We start from the raw sequence: 19,452 nt of genomic DNA, 5'->3' as shown, positions 1-19,452 counted from the left end.
AAATTCTTTGGCCAGTTCATGAATAATTTATTTGATTTTACATGATTTATTTGAAATAATTAAAAGAACAGTTTCATGTCCATCCTTGTGTTCTTCATCTGGTCGAGGTTGATCAGGGTTTTAGAAAGTAATTAGTAATAAGTATCGCAATTACTTTTCAGACAGAGTAATTAGTACAGTTGTCTAATTACACTTTATAAGTTGTAATCAGTAGTTAGTCATTAATAACTTTTTTAGGGTCGCTGTCCTTTTCTGCAACCCCTTTCGGCATATCATGGCGCTGTTTTGCTGCCCTCTTCAGCCTGTCGCGGTATGTTCAACACCATTAAATAAAATATACATTCCACAAATTGCTTGCAATTGCAAGTTTCAACCACAGATGTCGCTAGAGAGCACAAAGTTACATAGCGCTGCTTTAAGTCAAGACATGAATCAACAATGTGTCGTGGCTTAATTGTGTTGTAGCTTAATTTAGTTATATAATTAAGCTACATATCTACATATCCCAGCTACTGTCATGGACGTGGTTTGAAACTGTAGGTATTGCTGCAGGCCGGAGACCTTCAAATGTGGGCGGAATCTCCGTAAGAGGGTGTGGTTACTCTCAAAGGGGCGTGGCAACTCCAAAAGGGGGCGTCACATCCACTAATGGTTAAGGTTAGGGAAAGGGTTAGTTAAGGGGCTTCCCATATCTTCAATGGCAGTGTGGAGCGACCGGCTCTTTTTTGGAGCAGTACCTACAGCTATACTCAAAACTGTTGGGTTTGGGAATGTGTCAAAAATGTTTGCAAGCAAATCCCTATACGATACAATGCAGTTTAAATACTTGGCAAAGGGGCACTTTATTTTGATAGTTTATTTCAGGTAAAAGTGTGAGTTTTTACTGCAACTGCATCATAATCAAAAATGTACAGCATGCATGTAAGCTAACTACTATTATTGCAGATGTGTGTATTCTCACTTGTTGGTGCTGCCTTGTTTGCAGAAGTCAGCATTGTTGGGTCCAACCTCTCGGCAGCACTGATGCAGATGATTGGGAGGGAAATATAAGCGGCCCCTATCCTGAGGGGATATAGCTGTGGACCATACTGATGTCATATGTTTAATCAGCTCATCTGGGTCATTGTTCAAAACCAAACCCCCTTTAGTTCCAGCTCATTTGGTGTCTTCCTGTACACTGATTAATAGCAAACGCAGTGTGCAATGCTTTCAAAGGGTCTTACTACATGTGGATGTTTAAAGGAAAGGAAATGTTTCTTTTTTACTTCAGAACAAGTATCTTCAATCTTCATTGCTTAGTATTTTGAGAGAGTTAATCGAACAGATTTACTGGGTCAACATTGAGGATTTTGAATTTGTTAAATTTGAATTCATGTGAATTTCCAATAATAAATAAATAATGTTTCTCGCTACCATTTCTGCAGATTACATCTTGTGCCAGTAGGCGGCGACAAATGAGCTTCTTTTATGTGTGATGAGTCACTGAAGCAGAGTTGTTCGCGACCCAAAAAATGGACGTGAACGAGAAAATGTTTTAAAGACACAGATTGGACAAAATGACGGAAGTATGGCGAACAGTAAACAAAATAGGGATTCTCGTGCATCATTGTAAATAACGAAACCACGTCCACATGTGTTGAATGTTCTGAGGTGCTTGCAGGGCTGGACTCGGAAGAGAAATCGCGGCCAATTTGGCCGGTTTCACAGGTCAACCCATCGGGCTGCTCGGGTTCTTCCGATGGCCAGTCTGCCTCTGATCGGCCCCAACGTGTGTCGGCCCGCCGGGAAAATGCACGGTATGCCAGATTACCAATCCAGCCCTGGGTGCTTGCAAAAACGAACAAGACTAGAGGTAGACCGATATATCGGTTTTACCGATTATTCAGTGCCGATAGTTGCTTTATGCAGCTATCGTTATCAGAAAAAATCTACGCCGATAGTTACCGATAGTGTTTTCATCATTTTGTCAACTCAAAACAAGAGTCCCCGGTGTGTTTCAGGCTTGTTTATACCTAAAAGTCCCTCGTTATGCACCAAATCTTCTGGTTATTTGGGGGATTTTGGTTGTACAATAAACTGCATCTGGGATTTTATTTATTTAGGACTCATTATCTGTGCCCACCATAGTGAGTAAAGAATAAGAATGATTTTGACAATCTATAAATCAATTTTAATCAATCAGCCATTGGTCGAACTCGAAATAAGGCACTTGTAAAGTAAACACCTGATATGCAAAGATAAGCCAGTTGACACAGTACACACTACTGTAGCTGTGACTGGCATTGAACCACTGATGGACAAGATGTACTCTGAGAAACAGCTCAACTGGCACACTGAATACGGTAGGCAACGGTTTCATGTTGTGTATCGGTAATGCGTACTGCATGCATATAACCTTAGCTCAGGGCTGGACTGGTTATCTGGCATACCGGGCATTTTCCCAGTGGGTCGACGCACTTTGGGGACAATCAGGGGCGGACTGGCCATCGGGAAAACTGTGCGGGTGGGTCGGCTGCGAAACAGGCAAAGATGAGCTAAAATGAGCCGCCGCATTATGCAGAATGGACCCCAAAACGGCACCGCGATATAAAGAAAAGGACAGCTAACCCTTGTTAGCATCATGTTGTTTCTGAATGGATTTTTGGTTGAGGTGGAAGTGGGGGAGGGGGGGGGGGGGTCTAATGTGTCATTCAGCTTACTAACCTATACTATTTAGTCCCTGAGCCCTAACCAGTCCTCACACAGGCAGCTTTCAATGGGACTGGCCCAGTTTGTGCTCTCTCGGGGTCTGTTTTAATAAGGATTGATCTACATCCTGATCATTCTGTCTGACCACACACACACACTGGTGCGTCTCTGTGGACCATCCATCCTGGATTCGCTGAAGAAGAATGGCTTTAAATATGTATTGAGTGTTTTTATGCAATGAAAGTGGAAGAGGAGTGTTTGCCCAGTGTGATAAGTCTCATTGTTCGTACACAGGAGGAGCTGGCAGACAACGAAGCAGTGGAGGTCAGACTTTATTTTTTGTTATACATTCAGTCTTTGGGCACTCCACTCTAACGTAAAGAAACACAAACGCTCAGCTTCTCTTTAGAGCCTTTAACAATGTCGAAATCTCAAGTGCATAAGTTCACACTACACTCTTGTGTCGCTGTCTCTCCTCTCTGGCATGTCTTGGTTGCTTTTTGAGGTCTTACGCCAAACAGCTTGACGAGTCTCACTACACCCTCTTTCCGCAAACAGACACACGACCATGAATACACCTCCATCCCCACACCCAGCTATGTCGCTGTCCTTTTCTGCATATCGCGGCGCCGTCTTACAGCCCTCTTCAGCCTGTCACGGCCCGTTCAGCATAACGCGACACCCATTCGGCCTCGTTTCGTGGCCGGCCCACCGGGAAAAGTCCCAGCTCTCCCTATGACCATTCCGCCCATGATCTGTGCGAGTAACCACATTTGCGATTTCAATGTTCATATATAGTAGGGTCCAAAAGTCCTAAAACCACTGGTGAAAGTGCTTCTATTTTGCAATATTATTTAAAACAATTATGTTATTTTTGATAGTTTCCAGAGAAACCAGAGATTGCTACATTTTGCTTTTGATATTTGTATATATTTTACTGCTGAAATAAATGCATCAATTATGATGAAAGACTAAATATTAAATGCCATGGATCAAAATTTACGGAGTAATCCCTTATTTTGCAGATGGGGGTCAAAATGACCATTTTCGCCATTGATTTTGGAGCCAAATTACAGGTAAAAAAATATTTAAAAATGTACACAGAGATAGGTAGGTCTATTACTAAAATCAGTCGACTTCTAGTTGTAATATATGCCAATGGTGCGAGTTCAATAATGGGGGAAAAGAACGTTTTTGTAGTTGTTTTTCCAAAGTTTGAGTGCCTATAACTCCAGACGTATTAAAGATATCTTAATATCCTTTTATTTTCTTGTTCAGAACAAACTTCCCTTTATATATCTTAATTTTTAAGGCCATGCATGTGTAAATCCCAGAGATATGAGGCTCTGAATATGGCTCTAGGGGAAATTGTTAAATTTGATCCAATTTGGTCAAAAACCAAATGTGGTCAAATGATATGAAGCTAGTTTATCTTGTCCAACAAAACAAAGATCTAAAGTACAAATAATGTTCAAACTAGATATTTACCTTTATTTATTCATATTAAAACAATGTCAAAATCAAGATTTTTGGGAGTCTGAAAATAACGCTGTTTTTAAGAATAAGCAACACATGTGGCTCTTTAGTTAGTGAAATTACTATAGTAACTAATGTATATCGCTTCAGAAGACATGGGTCAAACCACTCTTATGGATTACCTAAATGCTGTCTTTATGTCCTTTTCAGAGCTTGAATGTTTTGGACCCGATTGGCTTGTATTGTATGGACAAACAAACATCATAATATCCTTCAAAAATCTTTGTTTGTGTAGTGTACCAAAAAATGTTAAGTCATATGAGTTTGAGACAGCATGAGGGTCAGTAAATGATAAGAGGATTATCATGTTTAGGTGAACGTTCCCTTTAATGTCACCAAAGAGGTCTTTTACAAGTCTTATGAGGTGTAAACATGATTTATGCTTTATCTCTCTCCACTTGTATGTGATCACAGCATTCAATAATGATAAAACTCATTTTAATTATTTTTCACAAACAGATATATGTAACCCACTCTAAGCATCAGCCTGCATGGGAGTTAGGCTAAAGGCTACAGGGCTGAGGCTAAAGGCTACAGCCTCTAGTATCAGTCGCTAGTGCACCTCTTGAGGTCAGGGGAGAGAGGTTTACACATACCTCACAACTATAACACACCAGCTGGCTCCCGTTACACTCACCCCCTAAACCTCACTCCTATCCGGGTCATGGCACCACTATAACTGTACATGCTCGACCTGCTCAGAGCGGGATTCGAACCAGCGTGTCTGATGTGGGAGGCAGGTGCACTAATGAGGAGGCTAAAGGCTACAGCCCCTAGTGTCAGTCGCTAGTGCGCAACTTGAGGCCAGGGGAGTGAGGTTTACCCACCAGCTGGAACCTGTTACACTCACCCCCCTAAACCTCACTCCCATCCGTGTCACGGCACCACTGTAACCGGACCTGCTCGACCTGCTCCAAGCAGGATTCGATCCAACTTCTCCGGTATGGGAGGCAGGTGTGCTAACAAGGAAGCTAAAGGCTATAGCCCTTAGTATCAGTCGCTAGTGCACCTCTTGAGGTCAGGGGAGTTAGGTTTACACATACCGCACAGCTATAACGCACCAGCTGGCTCCCGTTACACTCACCCCCCTTAACCTCACTCCCATCCGGGTCACGGCACCACTGTAACTGGACCTGCTCCGAGCGGGATTCGAACCAGCGTCTCTGATGTGGGAGGCAGGTGCACTAATGAGGAGGCTATCCGGGTCACGGCACCACTGTAACCGAACCTGCTCAACCTGCTCCGAGCGGGATTTGGACCAGCGTCTCTGATGTGGGAGGCAGATGCACTAATGAGGCGGCTATCCGGGTCACGGCACCACTGTAACCGGACCTGCTCCGAGCGGGATTTGGACCAGCGTCTCTGATGTGGGAGGCAGGTGCACTAATGAGGAGGCTAAAGGCTAAAGCACCTAGTGTCAGTCGCTAGTGCACCTAGCAACCTCACTCCCATCCGGGTCACGGCACCACTGTAACCGGACCTGCTCAACCAGCTCCAAGCGGGATTCGAACCAACTTCTCCGGTACTCCTAACATGGCTAATCCAGCTCTGGAAACTAAAAACACAGTTTAACTGATTCAGAAGAGAAAGGTCATACATCTGAAGCCTAGAGAGAGACAGAGGAGGTGATATAAAGAGAAAAAGAGAGAGGCAGAGGAGATGGGACATTGAGAGGGGGTGTGTCAGACAGCATGTGTGTGTGTGCTCATGCAAGAGGAAGAGAGATGTGTGTGTGTGTGTGAGAGAGTGAGAGCGCTAAAAGACACACGCATTCGCAACCACACACAGAGTGAAATCTTTTCTGCAGCAGGACGGCAGGGACAAGGATTACTCCAATTTTAGACTCTTTATCCATGCGTCCCAGGGTGAGCACCTCTCTTTTAACCAGATCAAAGTTTGCGTCTGTATGCGTATACTGTATGTTTGTGCGAGTTCAGATGCTGCTGTGTGAAAATGTGTCACTGGATGCTGAAGAGAAGATGCAAAAACAGAGTGCTGCACTGGTTGGTAATGTAGACCAGCATCTCTATAACTCTCTATTGCACAACCGTAAATGATAAGTGCTGGATCCATTTAAAGAGACATAGTGAGTGTAAGAGAAATGAGACAAGAGAGATGGTGCATAAAGGAGAGCATTAGAGAATGTTAATGAGAGTTATAGCAGTCACTGTTAGATTAGTTGACACAAATGGAAGTAGTGAAGAAATTCTAATGGAATTACGAACTGTTACAGTCGCCATATATCTTCAATACTCTTTGATTGATCCACGCATAGATGAACGCATGTGCCATTTATTCTTCTACAAGTATGTGTATAAGAAAGCTGACAGTTGTGTGTGTGTATATATATATATATGTGTGTGTGTGTGTGTGTGTGTGTGTGTGTGTGTGTGTGTCTAGTTGCATTGGAAGAGCCTGTCCTCTTCTGTGGGCTACATTTTTTTAAATTATTTTTCTTGTGAAATGAGTCACATGACTCTCGGGAATCGACTAGGACTGGTGATCTATAAAGTCAAAGCATTGACCGTAATACACTCATTATGCTCCATCACAACACGCAACTGTAAAACAGGTATGCACTTTTATACAGTATGTAGACTGCTTTTTAATTCTCTGTAATAATTATTTTAAATGATATTTTTTAATTTGTGTTTAATAGTGAAAAAGATCCACCAATCAGAGAATTGTGGTGGACAAAGTGCACCAAAAGAGCTCTGCGATTAAGGACCGCCTACTGTGATTTGCTAACTGTGTTTTTTCCAACATAATTTTTAATCCTACAATGTCATTCTCAATGTTTCAAGGGATTATAGTTCATTTCCTCATGAAATTCGTTAAGTACTTTTGTCTGATTTTCAGTTACCTTTTTGCTTTAAATCAAAGTTTGTAATGTTGTGATTCACCTCAGAGCTGGTTGGTTTGATTTTATGAAATCCCCATGAAAGAAACTAATTGGAAAAACACTTCCAGAACCAAAAAGTCTATTGATGGTTTAATGCAAGTAAAGCTCAATCGACAGCATGTTGTGGTAAAGACGTTGGCTTCCACTCCTGGAGTTCGCGAGTTCACTAGTTCGAGTGACTCCAGTCAGGTCTCCTAAGCAACCAAATTGACCTGGTTGCTAGGGAGGGTAGAGTCATATGGGGTAACCTCCTCGTGGGTACTATAATGTGGTTCGTTCTCGGTGGGGCGTGTGGTGAGTTGAGCGTGGATGCTGCGCTGGATGGCGTGAAGCCTCCACACGTGCTATGTCTCCGTGGCAACGCGCTCAACAAGCCACGTAAATAGACACGCGGGTTGACGGTTTCAGATGCGGAGGCAACTGGGATTAGTCCTCCGCCACGCGGATAGACGCAAATCACTACGTGACCAGGAGGACTTAAAAGCACATTGGGAATTGGGCGTTCCAAATTGGGAGAAAAAGGGGAAAAACAAAAATCAAGATTATAGTGAAGCACTTACAATGGAAGTAAATGGTAATATTAATCTGTATATTTTAAAATACACACTGTTTAAAAAAGTATAGCCACAAGATTGATGATTAAAGATGATTTTTGTGCGAAAAAATCATTTACTAATCCAATTTTACAACTTTGTTGCCATGACGACGTAACGCCCCAAACCCTAAAACCCTAAAATGGCATAAAAAAAAGATTTAAACACCTTTACTGCTCAAATAATACACAAGTTTTAACAGAATAGTGAATGTAAGGGCTTTTATAAAATTACAAGCTTCACATTTCTACCTTTAAACCCTCCAAAAATTGGTCCCATTCACTTCCATTGCAAGTGCATCACCGTAACCTCAATTTTTGCCTTTTTAAAGACAAGGAGGGACGAGTCGAAATTGATTTTTGTGGAAATCCACATTATTCCACACATGCTGTCAATTGAGCTTAACCTTTATTGAACCCGGAATATCCCTTTAAAAAGTGAGCGGGCGCTGTTGCACTCTTTTACCCAGACGTTCATTTTTTCAATCTTGTCTATTTCACAGTTTCCAAACCAAATGAGAATATAAGAGTCAAATGGAGACAGGCGGGTGATTCTGTGAGGTGTAATATCTTCCGTGTGTCAGCATGACCCCTCACGGTGGAGCACTCCTGCTGGTCTTTGGCTTCTTGCTGTGTGGACGTCTGTGTGCTGCTGTGGCTCTAAATAGAAATGGAAGATCCCAGTCTTGGACCAACATGGACAAAGTCGCAGAGCCAGCTAGCAGCCCACGATGGACATCCTGGCCCAACAAAGTGGCCTTAACTACTCCAACCTTCCTCAATTTATCCACAAGTGTTTTGCAATCAGAGGAGACCAGCGCAGACCACGAGGGTCCAGAGGTCTCAGTGGATGACGATGGTTTGTCAAGACTTTCTGCTTCAAGAACACCATGGATCAAGACTTTCCCTGAGACTGATATTCCTTCAGACATCCAGCGGGATGAAGAGGGACCTGAAACGGAAGCGTTCGATTGGCCTGATCTTAGCAGACAGGGCCGTACTGACCAATCATCTGAAACGTCTTCATTGACAACACTGCAGCCTTCAACTTTCGCAGACTCTCAGACATGGAGTACAAAGTTCAAGACACCTATAGCCTGGAATACAGAGGCATACATGTCTCAGGATGAGCAGAGAACATCTGAAACAAGATTTAGCACTTACCAGACACTCTTGACATCTTCTAGTACAGTTGAGATGCCATATGCCAGAGGAACCTTAGATGGTACCAATTTGCCAAGTGGGCAGACAGACTATCTGTGGCCATCTGAGGAAGCAAAGGATTTGACAGATGCCACTACTGGTAATCAAATTAAGAGCTAACTTTCAATTGCATGACTGAACTGGATATCGTGTGAATGTGTATCTGTGTTCATGTTGCTTTGAGCCCTCCCAAAACGTTCACACTTACGAGGCTGGAAGTCCTAAATACGATGTGATTTTAGTAAACAAATAATGGACCAATTTGGCAATTCCTTTCTTTTTTACTTGCTGACAAACACAGGAAGATTTTTAAGCACAAATGCAACAAAATGAAGAGCAAAGCCGTACATTAGGTGTATAGTTGATGCTTTTTCCAATTAATTTATCTCATGCGGCCACATTTAATGATGGGACATGTAGTTTTTGTTGCATAAGCCTGTCACCTCATAACTCAGCTAAACCAGTCTTATTTCCTAGCAAGCGAAATCGTTATTGTCCATTGACAGTACGAAAATGCATACAAACTAAACTGTACAGTCAAAATCCACAAGTACAGTGTAATCATTAACAAAACCAATTCTTTAATCAACACTTGCACAGAAACGGCACTCAACAATTCCAACTGACTTTGAAGAAGTTTTAAATACCAATTAATTTGGTCTTACGTTTACATTTATGCATTTGGCAGATGCTTTTATCCAAAGCGACTAACAGTGCACTTATTACAGGGACAATCCCCCGGAGCAACCTGGAGTTAAGTGCCTTGCTCAAGGACACAATGGTGGTGGCTGTGGGGATCGAACCAGCAACCTTCTGATTACCAGTTATGTGCATATCGCATATCATCTGCACATTGAAGTAAAGAGATGTTTTATTCATACCAGCTAATGGAAGCATAAATACTGTACGTAAAATAAAAACGGCCCCAGTACCGAGCCTTGGGGAACACCGTGCAATATCACATGATGTCTGGAGTTCTGTGTATCCAATGCAACATTGTAGTCTCGGATGCTTAAGTAGGCCCACTACGCCACCACCATTCCGATGTCTTATGCAGCATGTCTCTGACTGATACACTAGTTCTTGTGATTTCACATGGTTTAACCATTAATGACCCTCAGAACGTTGATGTTGCCATATCTGACCCCCTGTTGTGTCTTTTCCGAAAAGTCAGTATGTACCAGCTCTGTGAGTGATAAGACGACTGTCTCTATCTGCTGATATGGCTGTGACTTTCATGGAGCTCATATCATCTCTCCCTCCTCAAACATCCTCCTCCTTAGACACTCTAGTGGACAGCTTTAGTCTCAGGCTGGGAATGTGTTGAATTTGTTGCCCACTAAAAACAAAGACTGTCTCTGGGACCACTAAAGCCCAATGGAGTGATAGCATATACATTTTAAAATTAAGAGGAGACTGCAGGAAATCAGAAGCTATAGATAGACAGCTGAACCCCTCACCTCGAACATCATCTGATCTCTTCACAGGTGAAAAGTGCAATGAGTTTGCCACATTCTTCAGTGATAAAACTATTAGCATAAGACAAAACATAGCTAGTATGAGTCTTTCTGCACACCTACTGCTGTGAACTGCCCAGTCCTAGACTAGTTTATGTCCTACTTAAGCATCCGAGACTACAATGTTGCATTGGATACACAGAACTCCAGATATCGTGTGATATTGCACGGTGTTCCCCAAGGCTCGGTACTGGGCCCGTTTGTATTTTACTTACAGTATTTATGCTTCCATTAGCTGGTATGTATAAAACATATTTTATTCAATGTGCAAATGATATGCAACTCTTCTTGTCACTTGCACCAGACCCCCCAAAAATGTATTTGCACCACACTGGATAACATAGAGAGCATAAATATGTGGATGTCGGAGAACTTTCCGCAACTAAACAAAGATAAGACAGAGGTACTTGTTGTCGGTAAAAAGCCTAGACTATTGCACCTGATCTACAGGAGTCTCCTAGCCTCTGAGGGCCAACAATCACATCATGAATTTAGGAATCGTGTTCGACAGTGAGCTTGCTTTTAATGAACATATTAGCAATGTCAAATGATCACAAGTATATGATTTCCACTCCCCTACCGATAGTAAGAAACTCATTACTGCTAGGAAAAAGGAGGTATAAAGCATTATTTAATGTCTGCAGCAATACTGCATCCTCATTCTGCTGTTAGCTAACTGTTTAGCTGTTTCATCTCACTAAGATCCCTCAAGCTGCAGTGAACACATCAGTATTCCAGCAGTGAAGCAGCCGTTCACAAGCCCCTTAGTGACTCATTGTGAAATTCTATAGAATATGAAACAATTGCAATCAAAGTGCATCTGTATCAACCTGAGCTAACATAAGATGCAGCTTTTTAAAATGATAGTGTTGCAGTATGATAGTCTCAGTCACCATTCACTGTCAGTGCATCGTTATTTGTTCCATACAATGAAAGAGAATGGTGACCGAGGCTGTCATTCTGCCAATAATCTCCTTCTGTGTTCCACGGAAGAAAGTAAGACTTACGGGTTTGTAACGACACGAGGGTGAGCAAAATGATGGCAGAATGTTCATTTTGAAACGAACTGTCCCTTTAAGAACAGGTTTCTTATCCTATTCTCTCTTTCTCTCTCAGTTAGTCTGACTGAGCAGACGTTCAATATGACAAGAACTGACTACGAAAGAGAGGACAGTGTGAAAACTGAGGCTGTAATGGCGCAAAATGGGCAAACGACTGCCACTGTGATCAAGGCCACTGAAACACATCCTCCAGGTACTGAAGCATTCGTTGTTAGAATGACATCTGGTTATCTGTGAACTGAGATGTTATCTGTAGCCTTTGAGATGTGACATGATGCTGAAACTCATGGCCACAATGCTAGGATATATGCCAGGGTATTGCTAAGCAGTTGCTAAGGTGTTTTGAGTGGTTGTTATGCTGCGTCGGAATAAATGTATTTACGAGATGGCAACTCGGAGATTCTGAAGGAACAAGTCGAGTCAAAACTCTTTTTTGTATTAATCAACATTATACCACAAATGCTGTCCATTGAGCTTAAAGGGTTAGTTCACCCAAAAATGAAAATGATCCCATCATTTACTCACCCTCAAGCCATCCTAGGTGTATATGACTTTCTTCTTTCAGCCAAACATGATCGGAGTTATATAAAAAATATCCTGACTCTTCCAAGCTTTATAATGGGAGTGAATGGTACCTGAGATTTTGAACCCCAAAAAAGCATATCATCCATCATAAAAGTAATCCATACAGCTCCAAGGGGGTTAATAAAGGCCCTTAAAATATCTATATTAATAACTTTATAAACTATAATCACTGGCTTCCGGTAACAGCCGTCCGTTCACAGGAAAGTGGAGTTCCGGCGTATGATGTAGGCGTAGCGTAAGCTCCGGTGAGAAGTGAAAAACGTGGAATTGCAGAGGATAGAGCAAAACAAAACGCTGGTCACAAATTAGAAGACAACAACGAGGATTTTTAAAGAAAAATGTGGGAGGATTTCGATCAGTTGCGGAGCTAGGGGGTTGGCCACCCCACTCACAAACTGCTGTTTTAGAAAAAAATTAAGTTTAGCCATTTTTGGCACAATTTAGTTCTTTAGAGGTGAAATCATCTCTGTACAAATGTACAAACTTAACATGTGCACACACCAAGGTCGTAAAAAATGCTGCCCGAACATTTCTGTGCCACCACAGACTGATCTCTTGCCCCAGCCTGGCCACCCCTTTGAAAAACTCCCGGCTCCGCCCATGATTTCGATATAAGAGAAGAGGAGATTGAGTTTTTTGCCCAGCCCTATTTGTTTGAACCGGAGTACACCGATCAGGTGTTCGGGAGACGTGCTGGTGCTCATGCAGGTAATGCCAACAGAGGCTGAGAGTGTTTGCTGCCATGAATGGACGATTGGAACGACTGGATAGACGCACAAACGCACCATTTTAAGACTAATAGAAATCTAAGATATAGCTAAAACAGCTCACATCTTTTCCCTGTTTTCATTTGCTGCAAACAATGCGCGCTTCCGCGTTCGCCACTTCTCACCGGAGCTTACGTTACGCCTACGTCACATGCCGGAACTGGACTCTCTTGTGAACGCGCAGACGGCCGTTAACTGGAAGCCAATGATAATAGTTTATAAAGTTATAAAAATGGATATTTTGCTTCGCTTCAGAAGGCCTTTATTAACCCCCTGGAGCCGTATGGATTACTTTTTTGATGGATGGATTCGTTTTTTTGGGCTTCAAAATCTAAGGTACCATTCACTCCCATTATAAAGCTTGGAAGAGCAGGATATTTTCTTATATAACTCCTATCATGTTTGGCTGAAAGAAGAAAGTCTTATACACCTAGGATGGCTTGAGGGTGAGTAAATTATGGGATAATTAAAATTTTTGGGTGAACACTACCCTTTAGCTTGTACTGATGCCGGAATATTCCCTTAAGTGTTTTGATACTCTAATGAAATCTCTTTCTTTGAACTAAGGTCAGAAATCAATCCTTTGAGGTAAAATTCAACCGAACTTAAACCATCTGCCTAATGAGAAAGGCTGACTCACAGGTTCAGCCTCTGTACCTTCTGTACTCATGCAGAAACAATTACTGATAATCTATACTAATCAATCAACAGCAGAATAAGCGATTTCCAGCCTTCTGGTCAACAATTTGCATATTCTTAGTAAAAAACAAAACTCCATAGTGCAACTCCTTACATTCATGCACAGGTATTTAAGTGATGTGATGTCACGAAAATGTGCCAGTTTCTAGTTTTTAAATAGTCACATGCATGAGAACTGCAACAGGGTCAATGCTGTTTTATCTGTGCCGCATGTGAATGTGTGTCAGGGAGGATGTGTACGACCCATTTACAGCAGCCTACTTCCACATCTCTCCCAGCCAATTCACATAGTGATTGTTTAATATCCGATGCCAGGCCGATGCCAGTTCTGATATTTCTGCAGAGGCTTATGCTACAGAGTTATGCTGCATTCGTCATCATAAACAGTCCCTGTAAAGTTATCACCTTCAGCTTTAGATCATTAGTACACATCTAGATGTTGACAGGATTGAAATATCGGTGTGGTTTGTTGTTTTCTCTGCAGTATAAATACCCTGAGCTGTGTCAAGAGTATAACTTAATTAAGTGCTTCAAAATGAACTTAATAACCTGCTTATGGAGAACATTAGCTTTGTGTTTATTGTTGTTTTGAATATCATCTCCCATGAAAGCACATACTCGAAGACATTATTCAGATTTATTCAGAGGCAGTTCCACCTGTAGAAAGTAGTTTAGAGTTTAGAGATGATCTAAAGTAACAGATGTTAAAAGGAATATTACGGGTTCAATGCAAGTTAAGCGCAAAAGAGACAAAAGAGACAGAAATAAGCACTTGTACCTATTTGTTCTGTTTCAGCTTCTCCAGCTGCAGACTGGCATGAGTCCACAACACTTCCAGACTGCAACCTGGTTGTCAGTGGGATCTGTCAGCCCTCTGACACCTTCAAGAATCGTGCTTCAACTAACAACACTCTGTCGACTCCACCCCCTGTTTCTGAAACCACACCCCCTGGAGTCATAACCCCACCCATTGATGCCCTGACCCCTCCTCTACTGGTCCCTCTGCTCACTGACTGGAACGCCGCCATGGCAACATGGGGCCTGGCATGGGAGTTGCAGGTTTACGGTCTCGGCTCTGTGTTCTCTCTAGTGGCTGTGCTGTCTGCGCTCAGCCTGATGTGTCTGCCGTTGCGTTGGCCCTCTGGCTGTGCCCACTTCAGCCTTCTCCACATCCTCCAACTGCTGACCGGTTCCAGTCGTGCTTTCTGGTTGCTCTACGACCCATACGGCCAAAAAGAGCGCCTCCCGGAGGCCTGGGCACGACTGCTGTACGAGGCCGCCTATCCTTGTCTCACGGCAGCATTTGGATTGCTGTTGCTACTGCTTACCGCGCGCTCTTGCACACAGCTACTGTCCCAAAACACTCTGCAGCGCAGCTCCTGCCTGTTGGCTGCACTTGTGCTGCTGCATGTCGCTGCCGTGATGGTTTCCATAGCGATTCTGCAGTTGTTCCCTACCCTCCAAGTTGTGCCTCTGATACCGCCTGCGACCTTCTTTTTGATGTCCATTCTCTTGTCATTCACGTATCTGCTTTTGTACTTCTGTGCCCGTGCGGATGTCAAGCACATTTACCGGCTAAGCAACAGTTCGCCAGAGCATCCAACATGCCGCGCCAGCCGGTGTCCATTCACAGAGGCACGTATGTGGGAAAGGGCGGCCAGGGCAGGAGTGTTCTCTGCCCTATTTCTTCTAGCATGTGGCGGCCTAAGACTCTATGCCATGCTAAATGCAGGAGGACTAACTGATTCCGCTATCATTGGCCTGATGCCGTGGCCATGGTGGGGTTTTCAGCTCAGCTGCAGAGTGTGTGAAGCGGGCGTGTGTCTCACTCTTGCTCTTGTAATCACTCACCCGCTTCTTTGTTGTGGAATGCCCCTTTCTAATCCTGGTGGCTGCTGCTGGCTCTTCAAAAAGTCACCTACAGAGGGTACCACATCCACAGCCAAACCCTCCATTCTCTCTAGACACTGTGACTGGTCACTACGGCCTGCAGAGGGCATTGTGAGGCGGGAAAGTGAAAGTGTGCCACTCTACACCCTGGTGGAGTTACCACACACTGAATCCGAAGGCTTGGACCTCCACTATCCCAGCAGCCCTCAGCGTGAGCTTTCCACACTGATCACCCAAACAACAAAGCTTGCAAGCTCAGATGGCGACTCCACAGCAGACCTGCGGCCTCCTTCGCCCATTGATCTGCGACGGAGCATTGACGAGGCATTGAACAGCGATGCTTTGTTCCAGCATAGCCTATTTGGATCATCCAGGCTCTCTCTCAGCACTCGTGGGCCTCCAGATGGACAGCCCTGTCGGGGAAACTCCACAGAACCCAACCTGTGCCGCACTGCCTCGTGTGGGGATGTGGACACCAGGACTGAGCCCAAGCGACCCCGGCAATGGGGCACTATAGCAGGGAGACCATCGCTCACTCATGGAGGTCAGGTCTCAGTCTATTGCAGTGGGTTAAACTCGACACAACAGTCTCAGAGCAGTCTTCACGGGGGATCTCACACTGGCCAACAACTCCACAGACGGTACACAACTTTGGGCTCTACTTCTTCCAGAGGGAACCTGGATGTAGAAACGCGTTCTCATGCTGATGAGCTCGCCGTTCAGGCTGAGTTTGTTAATGTTTGCAGGCAGATAGATGCCCTCAGTGTCTGCAGTGATACGATTGACCTATAGGACAAACATTCAACAAATTGTATAGCCGTAAGACGTAAACATTATATGTGTTAACATGACGACTGAACTACTAGGCCTCTGATGTTCACTCTTAATGGATAGAAATACTGTGCAATCTAAAACATCAAACATCGGGGGCTCTATTTTCAGGACCCCGCTAGGCACAACGCAATGCGCAACAACCGTGCGTCTTATGACAATGCAAAGCTCAAGTGGGTGTGGATGGGAGTGTTTGCGGTATCTGTGGGTGCATGTGTACAAACTGTGGGTATATTGTATGCAAATGAAGTGTCGCAAAGCACAATTCTTTCTGAAAAAAAGGTTATTTTGCTAAGATATTTAATAAGATGCCTAATATCGACGCAAAGTCTAAACTCAGTTCCTGTATTTGCAGTTTGGGAATTCCACCAGAAGATGATATCAATGAACATTGGGCGAGAAGCAAAGCTTATTTCAAGCAAGTGAATTACAGGCAAGCAGGACGAGAGCCAACAGTCCCAGAGAGTCCAATAGAGAGCATACAACACATAGGCACAGTCCTACATACATGCCTCTGTGAATGGACATCGGCTGGTGTGGCACGCTGGGCGCTCTGGCGAATTCTCGCTTAGCCGGTAGTAGGGAATGCATTGCATACAGCCCATTTACACCACCAAATTATTACGAATGGGCTGTCTTCATCTATATCAATGTTGTTTGACAGAAAATGGAATATAAGAGGACACCGATGGTGCAAGAACCAAAGAACCACCTCAGAATTAAATTCCACTTGACCCAGCCCATTAGCGCTTTGCGTACACGGTTCGCCAACCCAATCAAAACTTCATGGCCATGCCCACTGACTTTGCACAGATGTTGTCTAGCATAGTGCTGCGCTTAAGGTATAGCACTCTTAAAATTGGGCCCCTAAAGTAATATTCTTGTGCTCAAAATATACCACATAACTTTGGGTGGCATTTGGTTTAAAAGCACATAACAATTATTCGAGAAAAAAAACTGAAAAAGAGACTACATAGGGATTTTTTATGCATCTTTCAGCAATAAAGCTAGCACTTATGAACATTGTTTTATAAAGAGAAGTTGGTTTTGTTTTGGTTTTGAATAGTTTGTTATAGCATGCTTCTCCTAATCCAACATGAACACACGGGAAGTCGGCATGCTGTTTCTGAAAGTTGCGGTACTCTAGGATCGGCAACAGAATGCCGACACGCTGACATCTCCCATCGGATATATTTGGAACGGCTCAACAACCATTACTTTCCCTCATGGCTCGACTGGTAACACGTTGCACCAGTTGCATGGGAGACTACAGTTCAATCCCCAATCAAACGAGGAAGTAATCACGATTGTATAAACAATCATGAGCATGATTAGGATGTTGCATTTTAATCCTTAACATTGCATTTTGTCTTTACTAATTGTTAAGGTTAGATTTGTGTTTTGGTTGGGGGGTATATTAAATAAAAATAAGCATTTTTCTTCACTGTTTTACACCCTGTTCAGCTGATTCTGGCGACCTCTCCTGGACATAAATGGATGTCACACTTGTTTATATGCTCTGAAACACTTACCGCTTTAGCCTCTGGGGGCAGTGTTTTCAAATTCGGCCAACGTATACCGATTTCGGCTAATAAAAAAAATCGGCACACACTCGCCGATTTTTATGTGAGCTCAGACTGCCTAAACACACAGGCGCCCAAACCCACTCCAATTTATGGGAGACAAGTCTATAGCAAAATAGTGCATTTGTACTGATATTTGAGTGCAACTCATTATCTATAGTTTTCTTTAATTGACATCATCACCAAAACAATTCTTGATTGAAATATTGTCAATCTTCCACTGCCAAATTCACATACACTTCATACAGCAGTGGTCAAGAGATGACCCAACACAGTACCAAAATTGTCGCCATCATAAAATCACACAAAAGTAAATGTCTTAATGCCGTTGCAATGTTCAGTAAAAGCAAACACGTTATTAAAATATATTTTACCTTGAGTAGCTTTGTTCATTTTCAAGGTTTTCAAGGATCTGCTTTGATATTCAAGTGACAGATGGATATTTTGAAAATACTGTACAGTGTTTGTCAACAACAAAACTTATTGGAAGTGTTAAAAGTTAATAAACCAGTTTGCTCTGCCATTGTAAGGGCTAACATACAGTCAGCTGGTCATTATCGAAAATGATTACAAAGGTCTCTGGAACACTCAATTCTGATTGCTCAATGGCGCCATCTAGCGGTCAGATATTTCTGAGTAACAACCGCACATCCAGGGATTAATCTGGGTATTGAAAGCCATCTTTCCAACTTCTCAGATCACGGTGCGATCTCTATATGAGAACTAATAAAATAACTTCAAATCAATATTTCATGTCTATTTATGCATTTGAATATGAAATATGACATTTAACACACTTTATTTGCTATGGAGGCAGATGGATTTATCAATAAATCCAAGTCCAGATGTAAATTTCATTTTACACTGAATTCCCTTTATATTCTTTATATTATTTAATGCCAATATTAAACATATTACAGTATTACGAACATGTGTGTGTGTGTGTGTGTGTGTGTGTGTGTGTGTGTGTGTGTGTGTGTGTGTGTGTGTGTGTGTGTGTGTGCCAATTCTTATCCACCTCTTCGTTGTGCTTTCTTACCCTGATTCTGTGGCCTTCCTCCAGTTGCATCAGGGCTGGACTGGTAATCTGGTATACCGGTCATTTACCCACCGGCCCGTTCGGTTCTCCCACTGGCTAGTCCACCCCTGATCGGCCCCAAAGTGTGTCGGCCCACCGGGAAAATGCCTGTTGTGCCAGATTGCCAGTCCAGCCCTGAGCATTGTGTGTACGTTTTATTCTTTTGCTAGCCTGTTGGTTGATGTTGATGTCAGGTCGATCTGGGCCAAGTTATTATGCCTGTAGTTTCTCCACCAAAGTTCTCCTCTCAAATGGATTTTGCTGAAGAGATCTTATTGAATTTGGGGGCAGACTGGGTCCGCTGCGAAACGGGCCAAATGTGCCGCGATAAGCTAAAATGAGCAGCCGCGTTATGCAGAACAGACCACAAAACGGCACCGCAATATGCTAAAAAGGACCCCCCGCTCAACAATCCAAGGCCAATTTCTCTTCCCAGACCAGCCCTGACCGTGACCAACCATTTTTGGGTATTTTGGGCTTTTCCCATTCAAGTAGATAGGAGCTGCTTGTTCACATAGAA

The 19,452-nt window shown here is 43.1% G+C and overlaps 1 protein-coding gene across 1 annotated transcript; it reads left to right on the top strand.

Annotated features, from left to right (window-relative positions):
* Positions 1-6,020: 6,020 nt before the first annotated feature.
* Positions 6,021-17,600, top strand: LOC127622732 (proline-rich transmembrane protein 4-like). The gene is made up of 4 exons (XM_052096789.1): positions 6,021-6,089; positions 8,222-9,021; positions 11,555-11,692; positions 14,347-17,600. Exons 2-4 carry the CDS (start codon positions 8,304-8,306, stop codon positions 16,230-16,232), a joined length of 2,742 nt encoding a protein of 913 aa, XP_051952749.1. The 5' UTR covers positions 6,021-6,089; positions 8,222-8,303; the 3' UTR covers positions 16,233-17,600.
* The last annotated feature ends 1,852 nt before the right edge of the window (positions 17,601-19,452 follow it).

Source organism: Xyrauchen texanus, chromosome 29 (assembly GCF_025860055.1).
Source record: "Xyrauchen texanus isolate HMW12.3.18 chromosome 29, RBS_HiC_50CHRs, whole genome shotgun sequence".
Classification (NCBI taxonomy): domain Eukaryota; kingdom Metazoa; phylum Chordata; class Actinopteri; order Cypriniformes; family Catostomidae; genus Xyrauchen; species Xyrauchen texanus.
This window is presented reverse-complemented; position numbering and strand designations above follow the sequence as displayed.